The 27,318-nt window shown below is 44.4% G+C and overlaps 3 protein-coding genes across 4 annotated transcripts; 1 reads left to right on the top strand and 2 right to left on the bottom strand.

The window, feature by feature from the left end:
- LOC109735602 (4-hydroxyphenylacetaldehyde oxime monooxygenase-like) lies at positions 1–1,816 on the bottom strand. Its single transcript, XM_020294819.4, has one exon. The coding sequence runs from the start codon at positions 1,710–1,712 to the stop codon at positions 183–185; it is 1,530 nt and encodes a 509-aa protein (XP_020150408.1). The 5' UTR covers positions 1,713–1,816; the 3' UTR covers positions 1–182.
- A 5,657-nt stretch (positions 1,817–7,473) lies between these two features.
- On the top strand, positions 7,474–8,720 carry LOC109735603 (4-hydroxyphenylacetaldehyde oxime monooxygenase-like). The gene has a single exon (XM_020294820.3). The coding sequence runs from the start codon at positions 7,493–7,495 to the stop codon at positions 8,540–8,542; it is 1,050 nt and encodes a 349-aa protein (XP_020150409.1). The 5' UTR covers positions 7,474–7,492; the 3' UTR covers positions 8,543–8,720.
- Positions 8,721–15,826: 7,106 nt separating this feature from the next.
- Positions 15,827–17,500, bottom strand: LOC109735618 (uncharacterized). 2 transcript variants are annotated; one of them, XM_020294832.3, is made up of 3 exons: positions 17,049–17,499; positions 16,831–16,940; positions 15,827–16,657 (listed from the first exon to the last, which is right to left on the bottom strand). In XM_020294832.3, exons 1-3 carry the CDS (start codon positions 17,241–17,243, stop codon positions 16,021–16,023), a joined length of 942 nt encoding a protein of 313 aa, XP_020150421.1. In that variant the 5' UTR covers positions 17,244–17,499; the 3' UTR covers positions 15,827–16,020. The 2 variants fall into 2 exon arrangements, with proteins under 2 accessions (XP_020150421.1, XP_073354557.1); XM_073498456.1 differs by having other exon boundaries at positions 16,831–17,500.
- Positions 17,501–27,318: the final 9,818 nt, after the last annotated feature.

Below are 27,318 nucleotides of genomic sequence, written 5' to 3'. Positions count from 1 at the left end.
TTTGCTTTAAATAAGATTGAACATCACCCTCATTATTGTTCATGTCACACATTAGTTCAATTTCTTAAGAAGAAATATTTGCCCAAGGTAGTATAAACTCGGAGCAAATTTGTGATGGAACTCAACACACATGTAAAAGGATTGATGCCTACTGTATTAGCAGCGCAAGATGCATGTTGCAATCAAGCTGAAGGCACGTATGGGGTGGGCACGAGCACCAGTGGCGTCTTGCGGTGGAAGGTCAGCGCGCCGGCCTCCTCCATGCTCACCTCTTCCGCCTTCATCCCCTCCGGCACCGCCCACTCGAAGCCGCACAGCATGTTGGCCAGAGTGTACTCCACGTTCGCCACGCCCATGGCCAGCCCGGGGCAGATCCGCCGCCCGGCGCCGAACGGCACCAGCTCCATGTGCGCGCCGCGGAAGTCCACCTTGCCGTGCCTCCCGCCCGCCTCGAACCTCTCCGGCTCGAACTCCTCCGCGTCCGGCCCCCAGCTCGCCTCCTCCCTCCCGATCGCCCACGCGTTCACCAGCACCCGCGTCCCCGCCGGCACCTCGTAGCCGCCGATCTCCACCCTCCGCAGCGTCTCCCGCGGCAGCAGCAGCGTCGCCGGCGGGTGCAGCCGCAGCGTCTCCTTGACGACCATCTTCAGGTACGTCAGCTTCGGCAGGTCGTCCGGCTGCACCCTGTTGCCATTGCCGTTGACGCCGACCGCGGCCCGGATCTCCTCCTGCGCCGTCTTCAGCGCGCGCGGCTTCCTCATGAGCTCCGACATCGCCCACAGGATCGTCACCGAGCTCGTGTCGATGCCGCCGAGGAACGCGTCCACGAGGACGGCCTTCACGTGGTCCGTCGTGAAGCCATGCTCCTCGCAGAGGCCGACGAGGGCGTCCACGAGGTCCCCGCCGCCGCTCTCCGGCTTGGGCCGCGCGGGGTCCTGGTGATGCTCCAGCACCTCCTCGAAGAAGCCGTCGAGGTCTCTGAAGATCCTCTCCCGCCGCGCGACGACGCCGACGAGCCGGTCGACGAGGCGGCCGGCGGCGTTGGGGAAGAAATCTTCGGCCGAGAAGCTGGCAGACATGTCCATGCCCTCGAACAGCACGTGCTGGAACCGCTCGTACTTGCGCGCGAAGGCCTCCGCACCGTACACGCTCCCGTACGCCACCGTGCCGATGATGCCGTCGGCAACGCGGAACACGTGCTCGTCCAACGCCACCGGTCCCGTCGCGTTGCCCAGGGCGGACATGAGCCTGTCCACCTGCTGCCGCCGCGCGGCCCAGGCGGCGGCGACGCCACGAGCCCCGACGAGCTCGGAGGCGAAGAGCCTGCGCATGTCGCGCCAGTAGGCGCCGTAGGGCGAGAAGGCGACGCTCTTGCGGCCGTAGGAGAGGCGCGCGGGGCCCGGCGACGCAGGTCGGCTGCAGCAGTCGGCGTCGTGGGCCCTCATGACGTCGCGCGCCGCCGCGGCGGACGAAACCACCACCGCTCGCGCCGCGCCGAGGCGGAGGAGCATGACGGACCCGTGCCGCCCTTCCAGGTCACGCAAGCTGCGGTGAGGCAGCGGGCCTAGCTGGTGCAGGTTGCCGAGCACCGGCACCCGCGCCGGACCCGGCGGCAGCCTCAGTCCTCTTTCCTCGGGGCCGCTCCTCGTCACCAGCAGGTAGGAGACAAGGGCAAGGAGGAAGCCGGCCAGGAGGAGGAGTGATATCGCCATTGCCGATCGGTGAAGGTGCTGCTGCCCCGTGGATCCGTATGTATGGGGTTTATAAAGTGGAGTGGCAATGGCACTGTACTTGGAGGTTGAAACTTGAATGGCATGCATGCATGGAGTACAGCTGGGAGAGAGCATGTGGCATGGGTTTCTTCTCTTTCGATTGCTTGCTGATGAGCACCACTGCCATTTTTGGACAACTAAATGATCAGTAGCTGGCTAGAACAGCTAACCATCCATGCATTTCCTCCATAAGTTGATTATATGATCTTTCGTTTAATTTTGATTCTTCTCCTTCTTTTGTCGATTGGTTGAAAAATCATGCAGTCGGTGATGGGAGATATATACGTGTGGCACACCATATACGTATTTCATTTCCCCTGGTTTTAGGAATTACTTAGCTGGCAGGCAAGAACCTAACGTTCAAATTTGGCGCCAACTAAATCGAACCTACCTACAAACGTTGGCCGGCATTCAGTTAAAAAGGAACTACAAATATATTAACATCTCCTTCCTTAATTTCGCGGCACCAACATATTGTCTTACTAGCATTTTGGAAATATCTTTAATAGCGCATCCACGACGTTCTAATAAATCCAGGTCAATGACTTATGTACTCCATCTTCTATGTTTGTGAGTTCCATTGGTTGGTTTTGGTCAGTGAGTAGTGGCCCGTGGATTATTTTGGTGGTTAGAGCAAGAGATAGCTACTACTCCCTCTTTCTCAGTTTACAGGGCGTGCGCGTATCCTTAGGTCGTCAATTCCACCAACCTAATACAAGTCATATATTACAAAAAATATAGCAATATAAACTTCAGATGTTCTATTTTCAAACGGTATAATTTTTGTGTTATATAGTTTATATTATGGTGATAAAATTGGCAATCTAGGTATACGCGTAGGACTTGTTAGATGCGGTATTCAATGGCTTATGCATGCACTCCATCTTCGCACCACCCAACCGGCCGGTGGCATGTGCCCCTTGTGCATATGTTGAGCAGTCTCTCTTTAATTTGAATTTAGTATCTCTTCAAATATCTCTATTTTTAAAACCTCACATAAATCGCATTTCTCTTAATATACATATTGCCTTGAAAACTTACTTTTATTGGCTGCCTTCACATGTGACTTACTGGACACATTTTTTTGATAAAAGAAGGGCTCTCCCCCTCCGATTTTCATTAATGAAAACCATAGCATTCTTTTTTTTTTGAATTTTCACCGGGGGTGGAGGGGAGTCCCCTCCGCCACCTGCATATATTACCCAAAAAATGGACCAAGGCCCAGAGTGATCAGTTTTTACAAGTGAGGGGGGGGGGGGGGGGGGGGGGGGGGGGGGGGAGCACGGTCACCCGGAGCCAGCCTCGCACGCCAGAGCACATCGTCGTCGCGGCAAGCCTTGAAGGTGGCCGCAAGGGACTGCGGATCATTTCTGAAGACTACAGCGTTCCGTCGCTTCCATAGTCTCCAGCAACAGAGGAGGATGAAGGTAGCAGGTGACGCCACCCCGACCGCAGGGGACGCGTCCAAGCGGTGGATGGACTCCACCGCCCCACCATCCGTCGACACACCAAGGCACTGCCAGAACTGGGTAGCGAAAGGGCAGCCGAAGATGAGGTGGTTCGCTGTCTCCAGCTCGGCCGCGCAACAAGGAGACCCCGCCTCCGCTGCCGTTAGGATGGTTTTGCGAAGGAGCACGTCCCGCGTATGAATGCGTGCCAGCGACAGCAGCCAACTGAAGAACTTGATGCGCGACGGAGTGCGGGACGACCAAAGGAAGGACGCCGCAGCCGACTCGACGCCCCTGAAGCGCACGAGGCCGTAAGCACCCCGCGAAGAGAGTTTCCCTTTCGGGGCCGCGCAGAGGACAGCAATCCAGGAATCGGGCCCATCCAGGAGCGACTCCCCCTCCAGGAGCTGCTGCACGGCAGCGCACTCTAGCACCGCCAGGGGGGGTGAGCCTGGGCACGAGGAGAGCACGGACACCGCAACGTCGAGCCTCCCAGACCGACACCTCCCGGCGAAGCACATGAGTGAACAAAGCGGGGAAGGCCACTCGGAGCGGCCCGCAGGGAAGCCACCGATCTTGCGAGAACGACGTTGTTCTCCCATCCCCCACCTCTACCATCGTAAGGGCCCGGTAGGCTGGCATCCGCTCGAGGAGGGACTGCACACATACCAGGTGATGTTGCTTATTGGCGCATCTAGCACGTTCACAATGAGATCATCCACTACAAACCTCAAAAGCTTCGCGACACTTTCTCTACAACTACTTCGAGTCGTTTATGAGCTTGGATCAACACTCATCCCTTTGATGGCATCAAGGGCAAGGGCATGATCTCCTACATCTCAACACTTGCATCATCTGAAGCCTTGGTGAGCCCCTTTCCTCCACTGCCCAGGTTGTTATGGGTGGAACCGAGCACGGTCATGCACGGTCAAGTTAAATGTTGCCGGAAATTAAAACTCACCTGTAAGGTAGTCGAGTAGCTTGTATTACTCATATACGTACAATGTAGCCAAAACCTTTCTAGTCATTATATGGCGGGTTTCTCTAGAACAGACACCGAATGGCCGTGTGGCTTCGTTCCTGTCCGATGATCATTGAGGAGCTATGTCAGACTAATGAGATTTCTTTATTACTTCGGTTTCGATTGCTTGCTGATGAACTCAATTGCCATTTTCGCATTCTTTCCTCCAGTAATAATGGGTATGTTGTTTGATTCCCTTGGTTTTAGATATTACTTAGCTGGCTGGCAGTCAACAAGTTGATATTCAACTTTGGCTCCAACTAACTGAACCTAGCTACAAATGTTGGCTCGTGGACTCACTTCACCTAATCAACTTGAGCGTTCGAAAGGAACTATAACTATATTAATAGTTGTTCCTAATTTTGCAGCTCCTAAATATTGTCTTACAGTACTAGAGTTTTGGAAATGTCTTTAATAGGGCATCGACGATGTTCTAATAAATCCAGGTCATTGACTTTGTGCGCTCCATCTTCTACGTTTATGAGTTCCATCAGTTGGTCCTGGTTAGGGACTGGTGGATCATTTTGGTTAGAGCGAAGAGCAAGATTAGCCACTCCATGTTCTCACCATCCAATTGGCTGGTGGCATATGAGTGCGAAGTTTTGGAGGCCGAGTATTTTGAAAAAATAAAACCAAAAAACATATTTAAAGTTTCAAAAAAATCTGATTTTTTCCCCATGGAAACGTATATGTATTCTGCAAGAACGTGTTATATTTTGTTTTAAAATGTTGTGATTTGTAGGCTGTAGAAAAAAAATAAAACATAATGTACGCCACATGTGAAAGCATAATGCTGTGAATTTCTACAGCCTACAAATGTGTAAGCATAATGCTGTGAATTTTAAAATTTGTACGCCTTGAATTTTCAAATGTGTAAGCATAATGCTGTGAATTTTAAAACAAATTTTTACGCCACATGTGTAAGCATAATGCTGTGAATTTTTACGCCACATGTGTAAGCATAATGCTGTGAATTTTTTTACATACGTAGTATACATGTGTTGTTTGTCCACAAATAAATTCCAACATTTTTACGTTGTGGGAATTTGAATTTCAAGAACGAGCTCCCTGTAGCTCGGGCTCTATTGTCATTTTCCGGGTGGCATATGCCCCTTCTACGCTTTGTAAATTCCACCCCCCTCATGCATGCACTGAAATTACTTTATAACTTGTTGTGTACAAATACACATACAAGCCGGTCGAGGGGACCTCCTATACGATGCATGTGGCCTCAAAGAGTCGGCACTTCGCATTGGCGCACCTCCGACTAGGTCAGCCCATTAGCCATGAACATCTTTTGAAATTATGAGAACATCCCTTGAACAAACGTAAACATTTTTTAAAAGTTTGTGAACAATTTATTTTAAACGCGGATTTTTTAAAACCTCAGACAAATTTTGAAAGTTCTTATTTACAAAACATGAATATTTCTTTCAAAACAAGCATTTTTTTTTTGAAAATCCAACCAGTGTTCGAATATTTTATGTACCTTTATAAAATTTCTGAACATTTTCTAAAATTTTGGGAACAATTTTTGAAAATATGATATTATTTTACACTTGAGGAACAATTTTTTGGAAAAAGAAAAATAAAAAACCGTGAAGAAAAGAAAGAGAAAAACAGGAATAAGAAAAAATCGAACCTAAACTTTCCAGAAGGTTCCTAAAACTATAAAAAAAACCGGAAAAGGATCTCTAAAAGGGGGGATTCTATTCCCCAACGCGTGCGGTCGAAAGCAATCTAACGCCCGCTCCCCTTTCCTCAAAAAAAAAACTAAAGCCCGCTCGACGATGCACGAAATGGAGCCCTGTTTTTCTTTTCCCTTTCTTTTACTTTTATTTTTTCTTCTTTAAAAACTAAAAAATGTCTATGATTTCAAAAAATACATGAGAATGTAAAAAATGTTCATGAATTTTCAAAATGATCCAAATTATAAACATGATCTGAATTTTAAAAACTATTCACACATTTAAAAATGATCCTAGTTTAAAAATTGTTCCAAATTTCAAAAATATCTCTAATATTTTTTTGCAGTATGTATTTTTTTCACAAATTTCAAATAGTGATGACAAAATTTCAAAATGTAGTGAAGGTCAAAAAATGTTCATGGATTCAGAAAATGTTATCTAATTTAAAAATATTCACTAATTCAAAAAATGATTGCACATTCAGATCCAAAATTTCTAAAAATGTTCACGAGTCTCAAAAGTTGTCCCTGAATTGGAAATTCATGATTTGGAGAACATTTCGTGAATTAAAAAAACTTCACGTATTCCAAAACTCTTTTTATGTTCAATTTTTTTTATAAATTCAAAAGTGATTCCATTTATTTTAAATGTTCAGCGATTCAAAAACTTTTCGTGATTCAAAAAGTGTTCATTACTTTTAAAAGAATTCTTTAACGCAAAAAATGCTCATGAATTTCAAAAAATGTTCACACATTTTTAAATACGAAATTTAAATTGTTAAAATAGAAAAGGAAGAAATAAAACCATAAGCAACCAGGAAAAACACAATGAAATGTTTACAAATGAAAGAGAAAGAAAAAAGAAAAATGGGCCATCTTGCTTCTTAATGAAATGCAGGAACCCTTTGGTTTCCAAAAAAAGATGAAAAATCAATGTCAACCATAACAAGATGATACAGATTTGCTCCGGCCCGTCAGACCTAGCATTGGAGAGAGGTGAGAAGGCATGCGGCCTCTCTGGATCGTTGTCGGAAAGCCATCGTCAAGAGAGACGCTAGATCCGTGGAGTCTCCACTGCACTGACCCAGCGATGGCAGTATGGGAGCCGGCGTCGATACGTACGCCAGATCCGGCATCTCTCTCACGACCGGTTCTTTAGGCCTGGATAGAAGATTCAGATTTATGTGTCACTGATGAGAACTAGCCTGGTGCATATAGATTCAGTTTTATGTATGTATTCCCTCTGTAAAGAAATTCAGGAGCGTTTAGATCACTGTACAAATGATCAAGATGATCCCGAAAAAAGAAGAGCAAGGTGATCAAAATCCACTAAGAAAAAGCAATATCACCAAAATGATTTGTTTGCGTATCTTTGCCTTCACTAATCACCAAAATGATGCATGCATGCCACATGCTCTTTGGCAACTGTGCCACCTGCCACGTCCATCAACTTCCACGCACAGTGCCATTGCTACTCCACTTTATAAACCCCATACCGTCCACGAGCAGAGCACCTCATCGGTGAGCTAGGCAGCTAGAGCTAGCTCGACCCTCGGCCGAAACAATGGGGATCTCACTGCTCCACACGCAGTGGCACCTATTCGCCCAGCTGCCCCAGCAATGGCAGCTCCTCCTCCTTCTCGCTGGCCTCCTCCTCCCCGTCGTCTCGTACCCGCTGCTGATAACGAGGGGCAATGTTGAGGGAGGACGGCTGAGGCTGCCGCCCGGCCCTGCGCGGGTGCCGGTGCTCGGCAACCTGCACCAGCTGGGCCCGCTGCCGCACCGCAGCCTGCGCGACCTGGCCCAGCGGCACGGCCCCGTCATGCTGCTCCGCCTCGGCACCGTGCCGACGCTGGTGGTCTCGTCTGCTGCTGCGGCGCGCGACGTGATGAAGGCGCACGACGCCGACTGCTGCAGCCGATTCGCGTCTCCAGGCCCCGCGCGGCTCTCCTACGACGGCAAGAGCATCGCCTCCTCGCCCTACGGCCCCTACTGGCAGGACATGTGCAGGCTCTTCGTCGCCGAGCTCTTCGGCCCGCGGGGCGTCCGCTCCGTATGGGACGCGCGTCGGCAGCAGGTTGACAGGCTCATGGCCACCCTGGGCACGGCGGCAGCGACGGCGGCTCCGGTGGCGATGGACCAACACGTGTTCCGCGTCGCCGACGGCATCATCGGCACCGTGGCGTACGGGCGCATCTACGCCGCGGAGGCGTTCGCGCGCAAGTACGAGCAGTTCCAGCACGTGCTCGAGGAGGCCATGGCCATGTCGGCCAGCTTCTCGGCCGAAGACTTCTTCCCCAACGCCGCCGGCCGCCTCGTCGACCGGCTCGCCGGCATCATCGCGCGGCGAGAGAGAATCTTTAGGGACCTCGACGCCTTCTTCGAGGCGGTGCTGGAGCAGCACCTGGACCCCGCGCGCCCCAAGCCAGAGAGCGGCGACGGCGACCTGGTAGACGCCTTCGTCAGCGCCTGTGAGGAGCACGGCTTCACGAGGGACCACGTGAAGGCCATGCTCCGGTGGCACAAGATGAGATCAGGGCCGCGGTGGCCGCCAGCGATGTTTCGCCGCCGGACTCGGGGTTGCCGGTCCAGCCGGACGACCTGCCCAAGCTAACCTACCTGAAGATGGTCGTCAAAGAGACCATGCGGCCGTGTTGAGTATGTATTTTGTATTGCACGCGTATTGAAGTTGTGGCCCACCTCCTAATCTTATATAATTAAGGTAGAGGCTTTCCCTGTATTGTATATACGTGCACCAGCACCCCATCAATACATCATCATTGTATTGCAAACTATCTCATCTACATGATACCAGTTTATGATATCAGTTTTTAGGTTACTTTCCTCGCTTCTGTTCCGCCGCCGCCGTCGCCGCGCCGCTCCAAGCCGCCGCCGCCCGCGCCTCCTGTCGCGCGCGCCGTCGCCGCTCCTCATCTCCGGCCGCCGCCGCCGCGCCTCTCCTCACGCCGCCGCCGCCACCGCGCGCCTCCTCCGCGCTGCCGCCGCCGCCTCCGCCCGCGCGCCAACCGCGCCGGCCGCTGCTACTCTCTCTCTCCTTCCCTCGCTTCGTTGCCGCCCGCCCGCATCGCTCCATCGCCTGCCAGCCGCCCGCATCGCTCCAAGCCGCCCGCTTCGCTCCAGCCGCTCGCTTCGCTGCGTTTCGCTCCAGACGCGGGTATGCAGGCTGGCGCCCCGGCCTACAACATGCATACGGCCATGCATGCAGGTGCCCATGCATGCAGCGTGTATACGGGTATGGATGGCTCCCCGAACTGCAGCATGTATACGGACATGGATGCTAGCTCCTTGGACTACAACGTGCACGCGGCGCTGCCTCCTCCGATTGACGGGTACCCCGCGCTGCCTCCTCTGCCTGCCAGTGGTGCCGGCTATCAGCAGCAGCAGTCGGCGTCCTTCCCATGGCGCGGCCAGTTCGTCGCCGCCCCACCGCCAGCGCCCTCCGGCGCGGCCCCCCACGCGCCCCCCGCCGTCTACTTCCCCGCGCCCCCCGCACCGGGTCTCCTTGGTCCTCGTCCCGCGGGCCATCAGGCGTTCCTCGGCACCCCCTACCTGCCATACGGTGCTTCGCTCGCTCCGCCACCTCTCAGTGGCTACGGCGCGCCCGCTTAGGCGCCACCCTATGGAGGCCAGTCGTCGCCGCCGGTTCCTGTACCGTGGGTCCCCCTCCTTCCGGCCGCCCTACACTTGGCGCCGTCGCCGAGTCACTACGGAGGTGGAGGCGACTGGTACATGGACTCGGGTGCTACTGTGCACATGACAGCTCATCCCGGTAACCTATCCTCTTCCACTTCAGTTAACACTCCCACTCATATCACCATTGGCAACGGTTCTTCTTTACCTATCACACATGTCGGTAGCACTAGTTTTCCTTCTAATTCCACACCTATCACTATGTCCAATGTCCTTGTTTCACCTGAAGAAAGAAGGAGGGGCGATAGGGGCATGATCGAGCGCAGGCGTGAACGAGAACTAGCGATCCTGACTCTTGATGTCACTCTTTTTTTAAGGATGGCTGATATAATTTTCTGAGATCGATCGGAAGTGCGACTGGGGGCTGCTACCTTTCGGGCCCTTTTTGCACTGGGGTGGGAACAACTAGCTGAGGAGCGCTCGTTTGCAGCCTCCCCAAGAGTCATTTGGGATGGGTTGTGAGCGTATCACTTGGTGCGCTCTCAGCCGTCATCACGTGTCGCGCACTGAACGCTCCCTCCGGATTTTTTATTTCCCACGCATTTTCTGCTTTTTAGATGATTTTCTCTTTTTTTTGCTTTCAATTTTCCAACGGTTTTTCTTAGCTTTTCGACAAAAAAATTCGAACGAATTTTGTGAGAGGCATGGCCGTACTTCTCAGAAATGATAAAACGAGTTTTCTTTTATTATTGTGCTTCCGCGAGAGACACAATTTTGCTTCTGCGAGGGGCACTCTTAAACGAAAAAAGCCGTTTTCTTTATTTCTGCTTTCGTGAGAGGGACGGTTTTGCTTTTGCGAGAGTCACCGTTTTGCTTCCGCGAGAGGCACGTCCGTGCCTCTAGGAAAAAAAACACATTTTTTTTTCTTCTGCGAGAGGGACAGTTTTGCTTTCGCGAGGGGCGCAGCCGCGCCTCTCGGAAAAGAAAAAACCCTTTTTTCCTTCCGCGGGAGCCACTGTTTTGCTTCCACTCTCGGAAACGAAAAAACGTGTTTTTTTTGCGTGAGAGGCACGGTTATCTCGGCCGGTTTTTCCATCCGGTTTTATCTAAAAAAAGTTCGTAAAAACCTATCAACATGGAATCTAGTTTTGAACATCTCGATGCGAGGAATCCGACGGTGAAAACGGTTCAAGATTTGTATGCACGATTTAAGAGATAACATATTTTGAATAAACGGATCTATGAAAAAAGAGAAAACTCTCAGTGCGCCACTTGTCGCAATCTGGGAGGGCGGAGTGACCTTTGAAAGGAGTACTCCTTAATTAGTGATTTTGGGTCAGTTTTTTTTTTCCACCGCATCCTTTTTCTTTATGGGTTGTACTCCCTCCGTCCCAAAATAAATGACTCAACTTTATACTAACTTTGTACTAAAATTAGTATAAAGTTGAGTTACTTATTTTGTTACGGAGGGAGTATGTATGTAACAGGGTTTGGTCCAAGGTCATCGGGGTCAATTGACCCTAACACAACACTGTAGCTCCACCACTGCCAAGAATCCCCTCCCTGCCATTGGCCGTGAAGGGGAGGCAAATTCACTGACTCGTCGGTGGAGGTTGATGGAAGAATGACTTCCACTAGTGGCCTTGTGAGAGAGTAAAGAAAAATTTTGATTGTACTCTCACCCAATTGATTGTGTAGAGGACATAAAATGGAAAAAGAATTGAACCTTGCTTCCAAACGAGCAACTATCTTTTTTTGCCGAGAAAACGAGCAACTATCTTGAAATCCTCGATGCTTACTATCTCACCCAAACAATTCAGCAGCAGAGTGAACATGGAACAAATACATAATCTGATGCACATAAAACCAAAAGATGAAAATAAAAATATGTAATTATTCAGTACTTTAATTGCCAAAGATTCCTGGATGAAAGCAAATATAGGCTGATCTAGTCGATCACCAGGTAAAAAAAAATTGATCGCTAATCCGTGCATGCTGTAAGCTGACAAAATTGGCCGCTGGACTGGGGCTGAGAATAGATTGTGTGCATGCATGTGTGTATAGGCTGGAGTAAAATGCATAGAACCACCACTTTGCAAAACATGGTAAAATGCATCGCGTTGAAAAATTGATAGTGGCAAAAACACAAACGAGAAATTCTAATGACTTTGATGACATCACTAACTGGTCAGGCCCGCCCGCCTGGCTGAGATGGCAAAAGTACTGCCACAGTGGGCCGGGCCAGCGCGGGAGGCCACCGCCTCATTCTTAGTTTTTTTTTGTTTCGTCACTTTCGTTATACTTCCAAATATTCTAAATACATAAATTACAAAAAAAACTTTACATCAAAATTTCGAATATTTTAACCAAGCATTAGAAAAATGTTAAATTTATATAAAGAAAATGTTTCTCATGTATACATAAAATGTACGAAAAACATTATACAATATGTGTGAAAATAGATGATAATGTATTGACAAAATGTTAATCAAGCATTTAAAAAACGTTAAACAAGTATTTGAAAAAAGTTAATCAAGCATTTAAAAAACGTTAAACAAGTATTTGAAAAAAGTTAATCAAGCATTTAAAAAACGTTAAACAAGTATTTGAAAAAAGTTAATCAAGCATTTAAAAACAAATATTAAATGTGTATAGAAAAAATGTTGACCATGTAGTAAAAAAGAATTCAAACTTTTATTTGAAAAATGTTAATCAAGCATTTGAAGATGTTAAAATGAGTATAGAAAAAATGTTGACCATGTATTCCAAAAATTATTATTCTTGTATTTTAGAAACTTTAATGAAGCAACTGAAAAATATTCAAAAATTTGTATAAAAAAATCTTGACCATGTATTAAATAAATATTAACCAGTCATTTAAATAAAATGCATATACAAGTTTTTTTCTTATGTATACAAAACATTATGTACAAAAAATGTACAATGTCTATGAAAACATATGATCATGTACTTAGAAAATTTTAATAATGCATTTGAAAAAATAATTCAAAAAATGTTAATCAAGCATTTGGAAATTTTTGAATGTGTATAGAAAAAATGATGACCATGAATTAAAAAATGTTAATCTTATTTTTGAAATATGTTAATCAAGTATTTGAAAAATATTAGAATCTGCATAGAAAAATAGCGACCATGTATTGAAAGAATGTTAATCTTGTATTTGAAAAATATTAATCAAGCATTTGAAATATGTTAAAAATGTGTATAAAAATGTTGACCATGTATTAAAAGAATAGCAAACTTATATTTCAAAAAAATGTTAAATGTGTATTAGTAAAATGTTTTGGCCGTATATGAAAAATGTAGAATGATAACCAAATGAAACAAAGAAAAACGAAGCAAACCAATCAATGGTTGGATGGTTAGGAGAATAGTGGTATCCCCAGCCCAGCAGAGTTCAAGTGACTTCGTGAATCTCAAGATGATGTGTCGGCTCAGTCTCTTGGAGGTGCCCACAACGATAGAGTGTGCGTGTGTGCATTCATAGGGATGAGTGTATGTGTGTATGTATGAGCGTCTGTGTTTGTATCATGTTATAAAACATATAGAAAAATGAAAAAAAAAGTAAAAAGTAAAAACCAAAAAGAAACCAAATAAAACAAACAAAAAAGAAAACAGAAAAATGAGTGCAAAAAGAAAGAAAAATGAAACAAAATAAAACCAAAAGGAGAAAAAGGAAACCATTGAAACAAAGTGAAAAAAAATCATTGAAAACCGAGAAGTAAAAATGAACCAAAGAAATCATAGAAAGAGAAAGAAAATTAAAAATACTTGTAAAAGCTGACATTTTTTTAGAAAACCAATAAAAAGCGGAGAAACCCAACAAAAAACTAGGGAAACCAAAATAACAAAAAAAATCTTTGAGAAACAATAAAAACTGAAAAATATTAAAGAAAAAAATAAAACTAAAAATATAGGAAAAATTAGACGAGAACTAGTGAACAACACACGACCGATCGAGCGAACGAGAAAGAGCAAACAAAAGGAAAACTGCGAGATGAGAGCTATTCTCGCTGCAAGCTCCTTCATGGAATTTCGGGGAAGTCTATGTCTCCTCTTTAGCAAGACAGAAGCCGAGCTGGCCTATAAGGTCCTGGTAGTAGCAGGCCTAGTAGCATTGTAGTTTCGTCACACTGACATCATGTTGAAGGCACGCACATGTTTTTTCTTTTTTATATAAATATTTTGAAAAATGTAAAATAAATATATTATGACACTTTATAAAGACACTCGATCAAAAAACCACACACAATCATCATTTTCCTTGGCAACAGCAACAAGAATTAAGTGGAGTTGATGTGCAAAACAATGAATATAATAGTCAGGAGGTGACTCTTTCATGATCAATGTTTTCAAACCTTTAATTTCTCCTCTCATATTACTAGCCCCATCATATCCCTGCCCATGAATTTGTGTTATAATCAAACCATGATTAGTAAGTAATGTTTCAATTACTTCCTTAAGTGACAATGAAGTAGTGTCACTTACATGAACAACTCCAAGAAAGTGTTCACACGACCTCCCTACTTTATCAACAAAACGCAAGCATAAAGCTAGTTGTTCTTTATGTGATACATCACTCGACTCATCAGTTAGGACAGCATAGTGCTCATCACGAAGTTCATCAATAATTTGCTTTCTAGTAAGTTGTGCACAACATTGAATAATCTGCTGTTGTATGTGATGAGGTGTCAATTTGTAGTTACCTGGTGCATTCTTCAAAACATACTTATTCGCCTCCTCACTATGTAATGCAAGCCACTTCAATAGCTCAAGGAAGTTTCCTCTATTGCTAGACTGTTCACTTTCATCATGCCCACGAAATGTCAATCCTTGATGAAGAAGAAACTGCAAGCATCTAAGTGAATACTTCAACCTCATCTTGTAAAGACGTATATCCTCATTGTTCACCTTCACAAAAAGATCATCAATTGTTGCACGAGTATTCACAAATAAGTTATATCTCTCTTGAGCTGCATTATGCACACTTACGCAACCAACATGCTTAAGAAGAGCATCCTCTCTATTCCAATTCCTCCAACCACCATCCGTAACTGCATCAGTTCCCTTACCACTAGTTTTTTTCTTTGAACAAGTAACACACAAAGCAAAATGCAAATTCCTTCTTGATACTATATTCAAGTCAACTATGATTATGAAGCCACAAAGGATTGAATGAACGTTCTCTACTCCTAATTGTTCTTTTTTAAGTCATGTGCATAAGGTTTGAATGGCCTTTTAAGAATATATGCTATTCAAATTGCGTCTTGATCGTTGATACGATAACTTGCAATGGGTAGCCTTTCCCCATGATCATGTTTAAGACGGCTAAAATCATAAACCGATGGTGACGGCAGTGACACATCTTCAGTTTGCTCTATAATCACATTTGACATAGACAATGTTGGTTCTTCAGTTTACTCTTCGATCACAACCAGCATACACACAACTTCGCTGATTTGCTCTTCAGCCACATCCGGCATATTCTCTGCCTTCTTCTTCCCTGTCTTCATAGCTTCTCTCTAGAAAAGAGAAACAATGTCTCCTGGCCTCTTCATCTTCAACAATTCTACAAGAACACTACTTTCTATCAGTACTGCTTTCTATCAATAAAGCTAATTGAGGCCGAAATGAGTGCATAATTATGTATGTTTCATAGTGCAAAAAAGCAAACCCTAAATCATAAATTTGGGGTAAATCATGAATTTGGGGTATTTGATTTCGGTACCTCACTATTTGCTGCCGCCGGATTTGAAGGGGGGTGAGGGCAGGGCCGCCAGGCAGCCGACCGGCGGGCGGTGGCAGGGGCGCAGGCAGCCGGCACTCCGGCAGGGGAGAGGCGCAGCGGCGGGCTGGGACAAGGGCGTGCCGCGCGCGCGCTGGATCGAGGGTCGGGCTGGCGGGCTGGAGGAGAGGCGGGAGCTTCCTGGACGACTGGGCGGCGGCATGGGCACAAGTAGCGAGGCGAGGCGGCCATCGGCTGGGCGGCAGGGTCGAGCAGTGCGAGGGCGCGGTGGGCTTCGAAGACTGGACGAGCAATTTCGATGTGGGCTTGGTCTGTTCATTGGGCTGTTTTTTTTCTGGCCAGTTAGAATCTATAGGTATATAGGCTGTCTCAAAATCCAAGGGTGGTCGCGGCCCACCCTGACCACCATGTACACCCGCCGTTGTGGGCTACTATTTCTATACATGCAAAAATTGACATGCATTATATCTCCTTCCTCCCGAAGTATATATGCAACCAGCATACATATATCCATGGCCCATGGCAACGCATGGACATTCTAATAGTAACTCTTAATTCCCAAGATTATTTGTATCGCGCAGTCCCATACAACAGCCTGAACACAATCTAATCTCACTGAACTTTTTTGTTTTTTGAGGGAAATCTCACTGAACTACTCGTGTGCACGTAACGCGTCAACACTGGCAATGCTCCGTTCCATTGCCCTGCGAGCTCTGCCTCCTCGTCTCGGCACAAGGGTCCTCCTCGCTGGCAGACGGAGCAGGGGCCGCGCTCTGACAGGGAGCGTCGGAGTAGGCCGGCTCGTCGGAAATAACGATCTCCAAACGGGTAGACATGACGTCCATATGGTCTGTGCCCACCGCCGCGGCTGCGTTTGCTTCGCGCAGCGCGTCGTGGTCCGACGAAGACGTCGGGACCTGGAATGGCGGAGCAAGGGTCGCCATCGGACAGGTGGCGCCGGAGGAGGCCGACTCGTCGGAAATAACGATCTCCAGCTCCAGACGGGTGGACGTTACGTCCATGTGCTCCGCGCCCGCCGCCGCCGCCGTGGCTGCGTCTGCTTGCTGCAGCGCGCTCTGGTCTGACGAAGATGTCGGCGCCTGGAACGGCGGCGCGGCCATGGCGACGGCGTAGTACACGGGCGGCATTGTCCCGGCGGCGGCGCGGTGCTTGGTGGTGGAGCGGCAGATGGGGCAGGTGGGGTGCTGCCTGAGCCAGGTGTCGATGCAGGCGGCGTGGAAGGCGTGGCCGCAGTAGGGCAGCACGCGCACCACGTCCTTGGCCTCGTACTCCTCCAGGCACACCGTGCACCTGCACACTTACTTGCGTCAGTACACCATTATTTTCGCAGTAGGGCAGAACTGAAACAGAGCAATGTGCTGAACTCTGAACTGGAACAGAGTAATGTACTGTGTTCCTTCTTCTCCTAAACAGAAAATGTGCTACTCTGGATAAAAAGAAACGACAAGTGGAGCTGTCTTAACTGTGACTCCTCCTGAGCTGGCGGCCGCTGCGAGTCGTCGCCGGTCCCGAACTTGGCCGTCGGGAAGGTGGTCACCACGGACGGCTCCATCCCACGGATGCCGCGCTCCACCTGCCCAACAAATACAAGTTGTAACTTCGCAATCGAACGGTAGTGTACATGCAGAACGTACGAGGGAAACTGGAGAATCAAGCTAGGGGGAGAGGAAGGATGCCTAACGTGAATGGCCGGGAAGGAGGCGGCGTCGCTGGCCTGGGCGGCAGCGGCGTGCTCCGCCGCGGCGGCCCTGAGGTGGATGCGCGCGCAGAAGAGCCTGGTGAAGACGAAGAGCACGAAGAAGGCGCTGACGGAGAAGGCCATCACCGTGGTCACCGTGTTCATGCCCATGCTGCTCGGCCCCGCCGGCGAGGTCATTCCTCCTCCTCTGCTCCTGCACGCTGGTTCGGCTCTGTTTCTTCCACACGTCTTTCGCGCTACAGGGAATTAATCTCTGAAAAAGGAATTTCGCAAGAATCCTAGTATCATCTACCTCTCCTCCGTCTCCCTCCGTTTGTTCTTGCATAATAAAGAGGAAGAGGACATGGAAGAGGAGGAAGAAGAAGATGCGTTGCGGATAGAGGCCAAGCGTAGCGACAGGAAGCCCGCCCTGCCCCCTGATGCCCGTCTCCCCCACAGAGATTGTTTAATCATGCGCTAACTAATAATCTATGCTCGCCTGTGGACTAATCCTGGAGAATCTAACCTAGTTGCTCATGCGCTAACTTGTACTCACTTAGTAATTAACAAGTCAATTATAGAGTAGGCCGGCCGTCGGTCTCATCCGTGGTGGCGCCCGCCCGTCGTCGCGTTATGAATTTGCAGCGTGAGCGAGCGGGTGAGTGTTTGTCAGTGTGTCCCTGCGGCCTTTTCCACGGAACCAACGCCGTGGCCTAAACGCCCTGCTTGTTCGTTCGCGTTGGACTCCAGCCAGACGGCCTCAGTTTGTTAGGAGTGCGAAGAAGGATGGTGGTCTACGTGGTAGTAGTCGACGCACCGACCTGCCGGGGAAGCAAGATGGTAGATGGGTGTACTCTTGGAGCACATAGCACGGCACGGCGAACCGGGGAAGAAAACCTAACGGGGCCTGGTCTTTATAGGAATCATTCATTATGATAACTAAAGGATAATCTTTGTTCTGTCTTCTTAATCTTATACACCTAGCTTGTTAATTTTTACTAATTCTAGTTCTCTCAACATGTCGCTTTATATGTCAATTCAACGTGCCATCATGAATTTATTTTTTTGCGAACACATACATCTTGCAGATCTTTCCGTTGATAGAAGAAATAATGAGTACAAGAAAGAATACAACACCTGACACGAACGCAAGAAGGCGTGAGTATGATCCCCGGAGCAGAGAGAGACAAGGATGCTCGACCCGAACAGAGGATACAACATAGCTAAACCCACCTAGCCCAGACTCCAGCCATGGAAGGCGAGGAGACGGGACTCGGGATACCCAAACCATGTCACAACCATCACGAGGCACCTCTGCCGTGCTGTCACGCCTCCAAACCCGAGTACATAAACATACCCACGTCAAAATAAACACCTAGAAATCGACAAGTGGGCAGCACGACCTGACCAGGTTGGACGTGGGAGTAGTGGGGGAAGCACCGACGACATCGTTCATTGCCCCTGGATGCCCACGCCTAGGGAGGTAGGCCGAACCAACACGGGTGTCTAACATCTAGAAATCCAACAACAGGGACGCCCGCGAGAGAACAAGACATTTCATATTCCATGACTCCAAAATCTTGTGTTACAAAACTGTGATATAACTTTCTGTGGTATGGATGCTGGTAATGCATCGTCTAGCTAGCCCTATCTATGAAGTACTGCCACTTGGTAAAAGTACATGTATGTCGTGAGAGAAAGTAATAATTTAAACACATTTTTAGATTTCTACACATGATGCTTCCCTGTAAAGTGTGCCATTGTGTTTTTTTAACAATAAGATGATTTTACTCCTCAAATGATGGTCATATCCTTTACAATGAGGTCAGAAATAAAGACGGGGTTTGAAGATTCCGAGAAACTTGAAATCTAGTTCTAAAAGAGTTTTTTTTGCTTACCCATCCATAACTTTGTATGCCCTTGTGTATATGCAACAATTGTACTTGTTATGTGAATTATGTTCTTTAGGTTATATACATCCAATCAATTTATGTTGAAATTTCCACATCATGAACAAGATTATTGATGCTTTGTTGCTACCCGGTTAGTTGATACTAGTGCCTTGTTTTTCGTTGTTAAAAATGTATGTATACACAAAAACATCTACGGTGATGCATTCGAAGTGTTGGAACATTTTTTTTCTGCTAATAATGTTGAAACATTTCCTTGCACACACATAGTAAAGAAAGTAAAATATAAAAGAAATGTGAGATCTATCCAAAATTGAAGACCCTATACAAAAGTGCTAGTGCCTTTGTAAATGTGGCGGCACCCGACCTAGAGAGGTTGAATTCAAGGGCCGATAAGTCAGGTCCCATATGGCGCGTCTAGCACCCGTTCCCAAATTGGCGCTTGCGCGCCACCTTAGTGGGCCGTCTGCCCATAGCGCACTTGCGCGCAGACACTCGCCCATTGACGGATGGCACGTTGGACAATCGACGTTGCCATTGGTTGCACAACTCTGGCCATTGAACATTGACCATAGGGAATCTTTGACTTTTGAAACAACAAGAATATAAAAAAATCATAAATTTCAAAATAGTTCAAAAAAATTCATTTTTCTCAAATTTTAGAAAGTTCATAAATTTGAAAAAAAACCGCTAATTGAAGAAAAAAATTCCACAAATCTTGAAAAAGGTTCGTCAAGTTTTAAAAACATGTGAATTTGAAAAAAGTTCTTAAATTTTGAAAAGGTTCATGAACTTTGGAAAAGATCACGCATTTGGAAACGTTCATGGATTTGAAATCTTCAAAGAAAGGAAAAAAGTTTGAGAATTTGAAAATCATGCACATTTTCAAAAAGGCTCACCAAATTGAAAAATCTCATGAAATTTTAAAAATTTAAAAGAAAACGAATGAAATAGAAAGAAAAAACAAAATAAAAATAAAAAAAGGAAAAGACAGAACAAAACAAAACAAAAACCAGAAAAAACACGTGCGTTGAAAACCGGAGGGAACCTTCTAGAATGTTCCCAAAATAATCTGGGGAAGAGACAATGGGCCGACAGCCCATTTAAGACTTAGCGATAGAGGGGGCCGGGTGCGGGTCCTGCCTATGTCTCATTTTTAGCGAGACATATGGTTATCTTGACTGCGTGCACACTACAGGGACTAGATTTGGGCTGGCTCAGTGGAGACATAGGTTTACGCGATGACAACATTTAACGTCATACTGGCGTCACACTAATTTTTGTTTTTTCTTTATTTTTTTAATTTATATTTTAAATGAGTATACTTCATAAACATAAATTTACTAAAGAAAATTTGAAAACCTTAAATTTAAAAAATTGTTACCACAGTACAAAATGTTAGCGCAATTTAAAAAAATATTGATAGCATTAAAAAAACTGTTCGTCACAATAAAAAATGCATCCGTTTACAAAGAAATGTACGTGAAATTTTGGAAAAAAATACTAATACAATGCACAAAAAATGGTTTGCATAGTAATAAAAATGTTTCACCATTTCAAACAATGTACGTGATATTTTAAAGAAATGCTCCCGCATTTCAAAACGAGCTTGTAACATTCTAATAAAATGTTTATACAATGTAAAAAATGTTTGAATAGGATTAGAAAAAAATTTAATGCCATTAAAAATGATTCAACGGGTATTTGAAAAATGTTGACCATGTGCTCAAAACATATATTAAAAGAAAAATGTAGATAATCTATTTGAAAATGTTTAATTTGTATAAAAATTTTGACGTGTATTTGAAAAAAATCATACATGTGTTAAAAAATAAAGCCATTAAAAACCAGCAGACAAACAAAGGAAACCGATAAAACAAATAAAACCAACATATAACAAAGAAAAACCCAAACAGAACCGATTAAAAGCAAAGAAAATAAAAGTATGATGAAGAAAAAATTACAACATAAGAAAACAGATGGAGAAAAAAACCAACGAGAAAAAAAATAAAAAGAGAATTAAGAAAGAAAATTAACCCTAAAGAGTGAAAACCGGACAGAGGAAAACCACACAGAAAAAACAACCCAAACAGTGAAAAACAAGACAAAAAGAATAAGCGCAGATTAAAAAAAAACATGATCTGCCACAGTGCTGGGCAAGCCCGATCGCGCCGCGCTTCAGGCGATGGGAGTTACCATTTCGCTATAAGCGAGATATAGCTCCCGTGGGTTTGTGCTGTAAGCGTCAAATAGGATTTGGGCACAAACCACCCCTTAAAATGGCTTGCTCATGTATCTAGGCATCACGTCCGCGACAAGTAGACCGACTCCTGCCTGCATCTACTACTATTACTCCACACATCGACCGCTATCCAGCATGCATCTAGAGTATTATGTTCAAAAGAACAGAGTAACGCTTTAAGTAAGATGACATGATGTAGAAGGATGAACTCATGCAATATGATATAAACCCCATCTTGTTATCCTCGATGGCAACAATACAATACGTGCCTTGCTGCTCCTACTGTCACTGGGAAAGGACACCGCAAGATTGAACCCAAAGCTAAGCACTTCTCCCGTTGCAAGAAAGATCAATCTAGTAGGCCAAAACAAACTGATAATTCGAAGAGACTTGCAAAGATAACCAATCATACATAAAAGAATTCAGAGAAGATTCAAATATTGTTCATAGATAAACTTGATCATAAACCCACAATTCATCGGTCTCAACAAACACACCACAAAAGAAGATTACATCGAATAGATCTCCACAAGAGAGGGGGAGAACATTGTATTGAGATCCAAAGAGAGAGAAGAAGCCATCTAGCTAATAACTATGGACCCGAAGGTCTGAGGTAAACTACTCACACATCATCGGAGAGGCTATGGTGTTGATGTAGAAGCCCTCCGTGATCGATGCCCCCTCCGGCGGAGCACCGGAAAAGGCCCCAAGATGGGATCTCATGGGTACAGAAGGTTGCGGCGGTGGAATTAGGTTTTTGGCTTCGTATCTGGTAGTTTGGGGGTACGTAGGTATATATAGGAGGAAGAAGTATGTCGGTGGAGCAACATGGGCCCCACGAGGGTGGAGGGCGCGCTGGGGGGGGGGGAGGGTAGGCGCGCCCCCCTACCTCGTGCCTTCCTGGTTGATGTCTTGACGTAGGGTCCAAGTCCTCTGGATCACGTTCGTTCCGAAAACCATGTTCCCAAAGGTTTCATTCCGTTTGGACTCTGTTTGATATTCTTTTTCTGCGAAACTCTGAAATAGGCAAAAACAACAATTCTGGGATGGGCCTCCGGTTAATAGGTTAGTCCCAAAAATAATATAAAAGTGTATAATAAAGCCCAATAATGTCCAAAACAGAATATAATATAGCATGGAACAATAAAAAATTATAGATACGTTCGAGACGTATCAAGCATCCCCAAGCTTAATTCCTGCTCGTCCTCGAGTAGGTAAATGATAAAAACAGAATTTTTGATGTGGAATGCTACTTAGCATAATTTCAATGTAATTCTTCTTATTGTGGCACGAATGTTCATATTTAATATGATTCCAGATAAAAGTTTAATGTTGACATAAAAACAATAATACTTCAAGCATGCTAACCAAGCAATTATGTCTTATCAAAATAACATAGCCAAAGCAAGTTATCCCTACAAAATCATATAGTCTGGCTATGCTCCATCTTCCCCACACAAAATATTCATATCATGTACAACCCCGGTTTCCAAGCAATTGATTCATACTTTTTAACGCGCTTCAGCCTTTTCAACTCTTACGCAATACATGAGCACAAGCCATGGATATAGCACTATGGTGGAATAAGGTATAATGGTAGGGGTTATGTGGGAAGACAAAAAAGGAGAAAGTCTCACATCAACGAGGCTAATCAACGGCCTATGGAGATGCCCATAAATTGATGTCAATGCAAGGAGTAGGGATTGCCATGCAACGGATGCACTAGAGCTATAAGTGTATGAAAGCTCAAACAAAAGAAACTAAGTGGGTGTGCATCCAACTTGCTTGCTCACGAAGACCTCGGGCATTTGAGGAAGCCCATCATTGGAATATACAAGCCAAGTTCTATAATGAAATTTCCCACTAGTATATGAAAGCGACAAAATGAGAGACTCTCTATCATGAAGATCACGGTGCTACTTTGAAGCACAAGTGTGGTAAAAGGATAGTAACATTGTCCCTTCTCTCTTTTTCTCTCATTTTTTTATTTGGGCCTTTTCTCTTTTTTTTATGGCCTCTTTTTTTTTAGTCCGGAGTCTCATCCCGACTTGTGGGGGAATCATAGTCTCCATCATCCTTTCCTCACTTGGGACAATGCTCTAATAATGATGATCATCACACTTTTATTTACTTACAACTCATGAATTACAACTCAATACTTAGAACAAAATATGACTCTATGTGAATGCCTCCGGCAGTGTACCGGGATATGCAATGAATCAAGAGCGACATGTATGAAAGAATTATGAATGGTGGCTTTGCCACAAATACAATGTCAACTACATGATCATGCAAGGCAATATGACAATGATGGAGCGTGTCATGATAAACGAAACGATGGAAAGTTGCATGGCAATATATCTCGGAATGGCTATGGAAATGCCATAATAGGTAGGTATGGTGGCTGTTTTGAGGAAGATATAAGGAGGTTTATGTGTGATAGAGCGTATCATATCACGGGGTTTGGATGCACCGGCGAAGTTTGCACCAACTCTCAAGGCGAGAAAGGGCAATGCACGGTACCAAAGAGGCTAGAAAATTGCGGAAAGGTAAGTGTGCGTATAATCCATGGACTCACATTAGTCATAAAGAACTCATATACTTATTGCAAAAATTTATTAGCCCTCGAAGCAAAGTACTACTATGCATGCTCCTAGGGGAAGGGTTGGTAGGAGTTAACCATCGCGCGATCCCGACCGCCACACAAAGGATGACAATCAATAAATACCTGATGTTCCGACTTCGTTACATAACGGTTCACCATACGTGCATGCTACGGGAATCACAAACTCCAACACAAGTATTTTTTAATTCCACAATTACTCAACTAGCACAACTATGATATTACCACCTTTATATCTCAAAACAATTAACAAGCATCAAATTTCTCATGATATTATAATTAAGCAAATTGCCATGCTATTTTAAGACTCTCAAAATAATATAAGTGAAGCACGAGAGATCAATAGTTTCTATAAAACAAATCCACCGTCGTGCTCTAAAATATATAAGTGAAGCACTAGAGCAAAACTATATAGCTCAAAAGATATAAGTGAAGCACATAGAGTATTCTAACAATTTCCGAATCATGTGTGTCTCTCTCAAAAGGTGTGTACAGCAAGGATGATTGTGGTAAACTAAAAAACAAAGACTCAAATAATACAAGACGCTCCAAGCAAAACACATATCATGTGGTGAATAAAAATATAGCTCCAAGTAAAGTTACCGATGGAAGTAGACGAAAGAGGGGATGCCTTCCGGGGCATCCCCAAGCTTTGGCTTTTAGGTGTCCTTAGATTATCTTGGGGTGCCATGGGCATCCCCAAGCTTAGGCTCTTGCCACTCCTTGTTCCATAATCCATCAAATCTTTCACCCAAAACTTGAGAACTTCACAACACAAAACTGAAAGAAAATCTCGTGAGCTCTGTTAGCGAAAGAAAACAAAACACCACTTCAAGGTACTGTAATGAACTCATTCTTTATTTATATTGGTGTTATACATAATGTATTCCAACTTCTCTATGATTTATAAACTATTTTATTAGCCATAGATTCATCAAAATAAGCAAACAACACACGAAAAACAGAATCTGCCAAAAACAGAACAGTCTGTAGTAATCTGTAACTAACGCAAACTTCTGGAACACCAAAACTTCAGCCAAAATAGGAAGACCTAGAAAATTTGTTTATTGATCCGCAGCAATTGGAATCAATATTTTATCACGTTCTTGTGATTTTTAACAATTATTTTCGTGAACAGAAAGTTTCTGGAATTTTCAGCAAGATCAGATAACTATCATCCAAGAAGATCCTATAGGTTAAACTTGGCACAAACACTAATTGAAACATAAAAACAAATCTAACCAGAGGCTAGATCAAATATTTATTCCTAAACAGAAGCAAAAAGCAAAAAATTAAAAATAAAATTGGGTTGCCTCCCAACAAGCGCTATCGTTTAACGCCCCTAGCTAGGCATAATAGCAAGGATAGATCTAGGTATTGCCATCTTTGGTAGGCAATCCATAAGTGGCTCTCATAATAGATTCATAAGGTAATTTTATTTTCTTTCTAGGGAAGTGTTCCATGCCTTTTCTTAACGGAAATTGAAATCTAATATTCCCTTCCTTCATATCAATAATTGCACCAATCGTTCTAAGGAAAGGTCTACCAAGAATAATAGGACATGAAGGATTGCAATCTATATCAAGAACAATAAAATCTACGGGCACATAATTCCTATTTGCAACAATAAGAACATCATTAATTCTTCCCATAGGTTTCTTAATGGTGGAATCCGCAAGGTGCAAGTTTAAAGAGCAATCATCAAAATCACGGAAACCTAGCAAATCACACAAAGTTTTTGGAATCGTGAAAACACTAGCACCCAAATCACACAAAGCATAGCATTCATGATCTTTAATTTTAATTTTAATAATAGGTTCCCACTCATCATAACGTTTTCTAGGGATAGAAACTTCCAACTCAAGTTTTTCTTCATAAGATTGCATCAAGGCATCAACAATATGTTTGGTAAAGGCTTTATTTTGACTATAAGCATGTGGATAATTTAGCACGGATTGCAACAAGGAAATACAATCTATCAAAGAGCAATTATCATAATTAAATTCCTTGAAATCCAAAATAGTGGGTTCATTAATATCTAGAGTTTTGATCTCTTCAATCCCACTTTTACCAATTTTTGCATCAAGATCTAAAAACTCCGAATTTTTGGAACGCCTTCTAGGTAACGGTGGATCATATTCAATCCCATCATTATCAAGATTCATATTGCAAAACAAAGATTTAATAGGGGACACATCAATAACTTTTAGATCTTCATCTTTATTTTCATAGAAACTAGAAGAACACGCTTTCACAAAACAATCTTTCTTACCACGCATCCTAGCGGTTCTTTCTTTGGACTCATCAATGGAAAATTCTCATGGCCTTGAGAGACTCATTGATATCATGCTTAGGTGGAATAGATCTAAGTTTCAAAGAATCAACATCGAGAGAAATTCTATCAACGTTCCTAGCCAATTCATCCACTTTAAGCAATTTTTCTTCAAGCAAAGCATTGAAATTCTTTTGCGAATTCATAAATTCTTTAACACTAGTCTCAAATTCAGAGGGCATCTTATTAAAATTTCCATAAGAATTGTTGTAGGAATTGCCATAATTATTAGAGGAATTACTAGGATACGGCCTAGTATTAAAGTTTCCTCTATACGCGTTGTTACCAAAATTATTCCTACCAACAAAATTCACATCCATAGATTCATTATTATTCTCAATCAAAGTAGACAAAGGCATATCATTAGGATCAGAAGAAACACTTTTATTAGCAAATAAATTCATAAGTTCATCCATCTTTCCACTCAAAACATTAATTTCTTCTATCACATGCACTTTCTTATTAGTAGATCTTTCAGTGTGCCATTGAGAATAATTAACCATAATATTAGCTAGGAGTTTAGTAGCTTCTCCTAAAGTGATTTCCATAAAAGTGCCTCCCGCGGCCGAATCTAAAAGATTTCTAGAAGCAAAATTCAATCCGGCATAAATTTTTGGTATAATCATCCACAAATTCAAACCATGTGTAGGGCAGTTACGTATCATTAATTTCATCCTCTCCCAAGCTTGTGCAACATGTTCATGATCAAGTTGCTTAAAATTCATGATATCGTTTCTAAGAGAGATGATCTTAGCGGGAGGAAAATACTTAGAGATAGAAGCATCTTTGCACTTATTCCAAGAATCAATACTATTTTTAGGCAAAGACGAAAACCAAGCTTTAGCACGATCCCTAAGGGAAAAAGGAAATAGCTTCAATTTAACAATATCATTGTCCACATCTTTCTACTTTTGCATATCACACAAATCAACGAAGCTATTTAGATGGGTAGCGGCATCTTCACTAGGAAGGTCGGCGAATTGATCTTTCATGACAAGATTCAACAAAGCAGCATTAATTTCACAAGATTCAGTATCGGTAAGAGGAGCAATCGGAGTGCTAAGGAAATCATCGTTGTTGGTATTGGTAAAGTCACACAATTTGGTATTATCTTGAGCCATCGTGACAAGAAAGCAATCCAACACACGAGCAAACAAGAAGCACGC

Source organism: Aegilops tauschii, chromosome 5, assembly GCF_002575655.3.
Source record: "Aegilops tauschii subsp. strangulata cultivar AL8/78 chromosome 5, Aet v6.0, whole genome shotgun sequence".
Lineage (NCBI taxonomy): Eukaryota > Viridiplantae > Streptophyta > Magnoliopsida > Poales > Poaceae > Aegilops > Aegilops tauschii.
The sequence above is the reverse complement of the archived record's forward strand: the minus strand, read 5'-3'. Positions and strand labels throughout refer to the sequence as shown.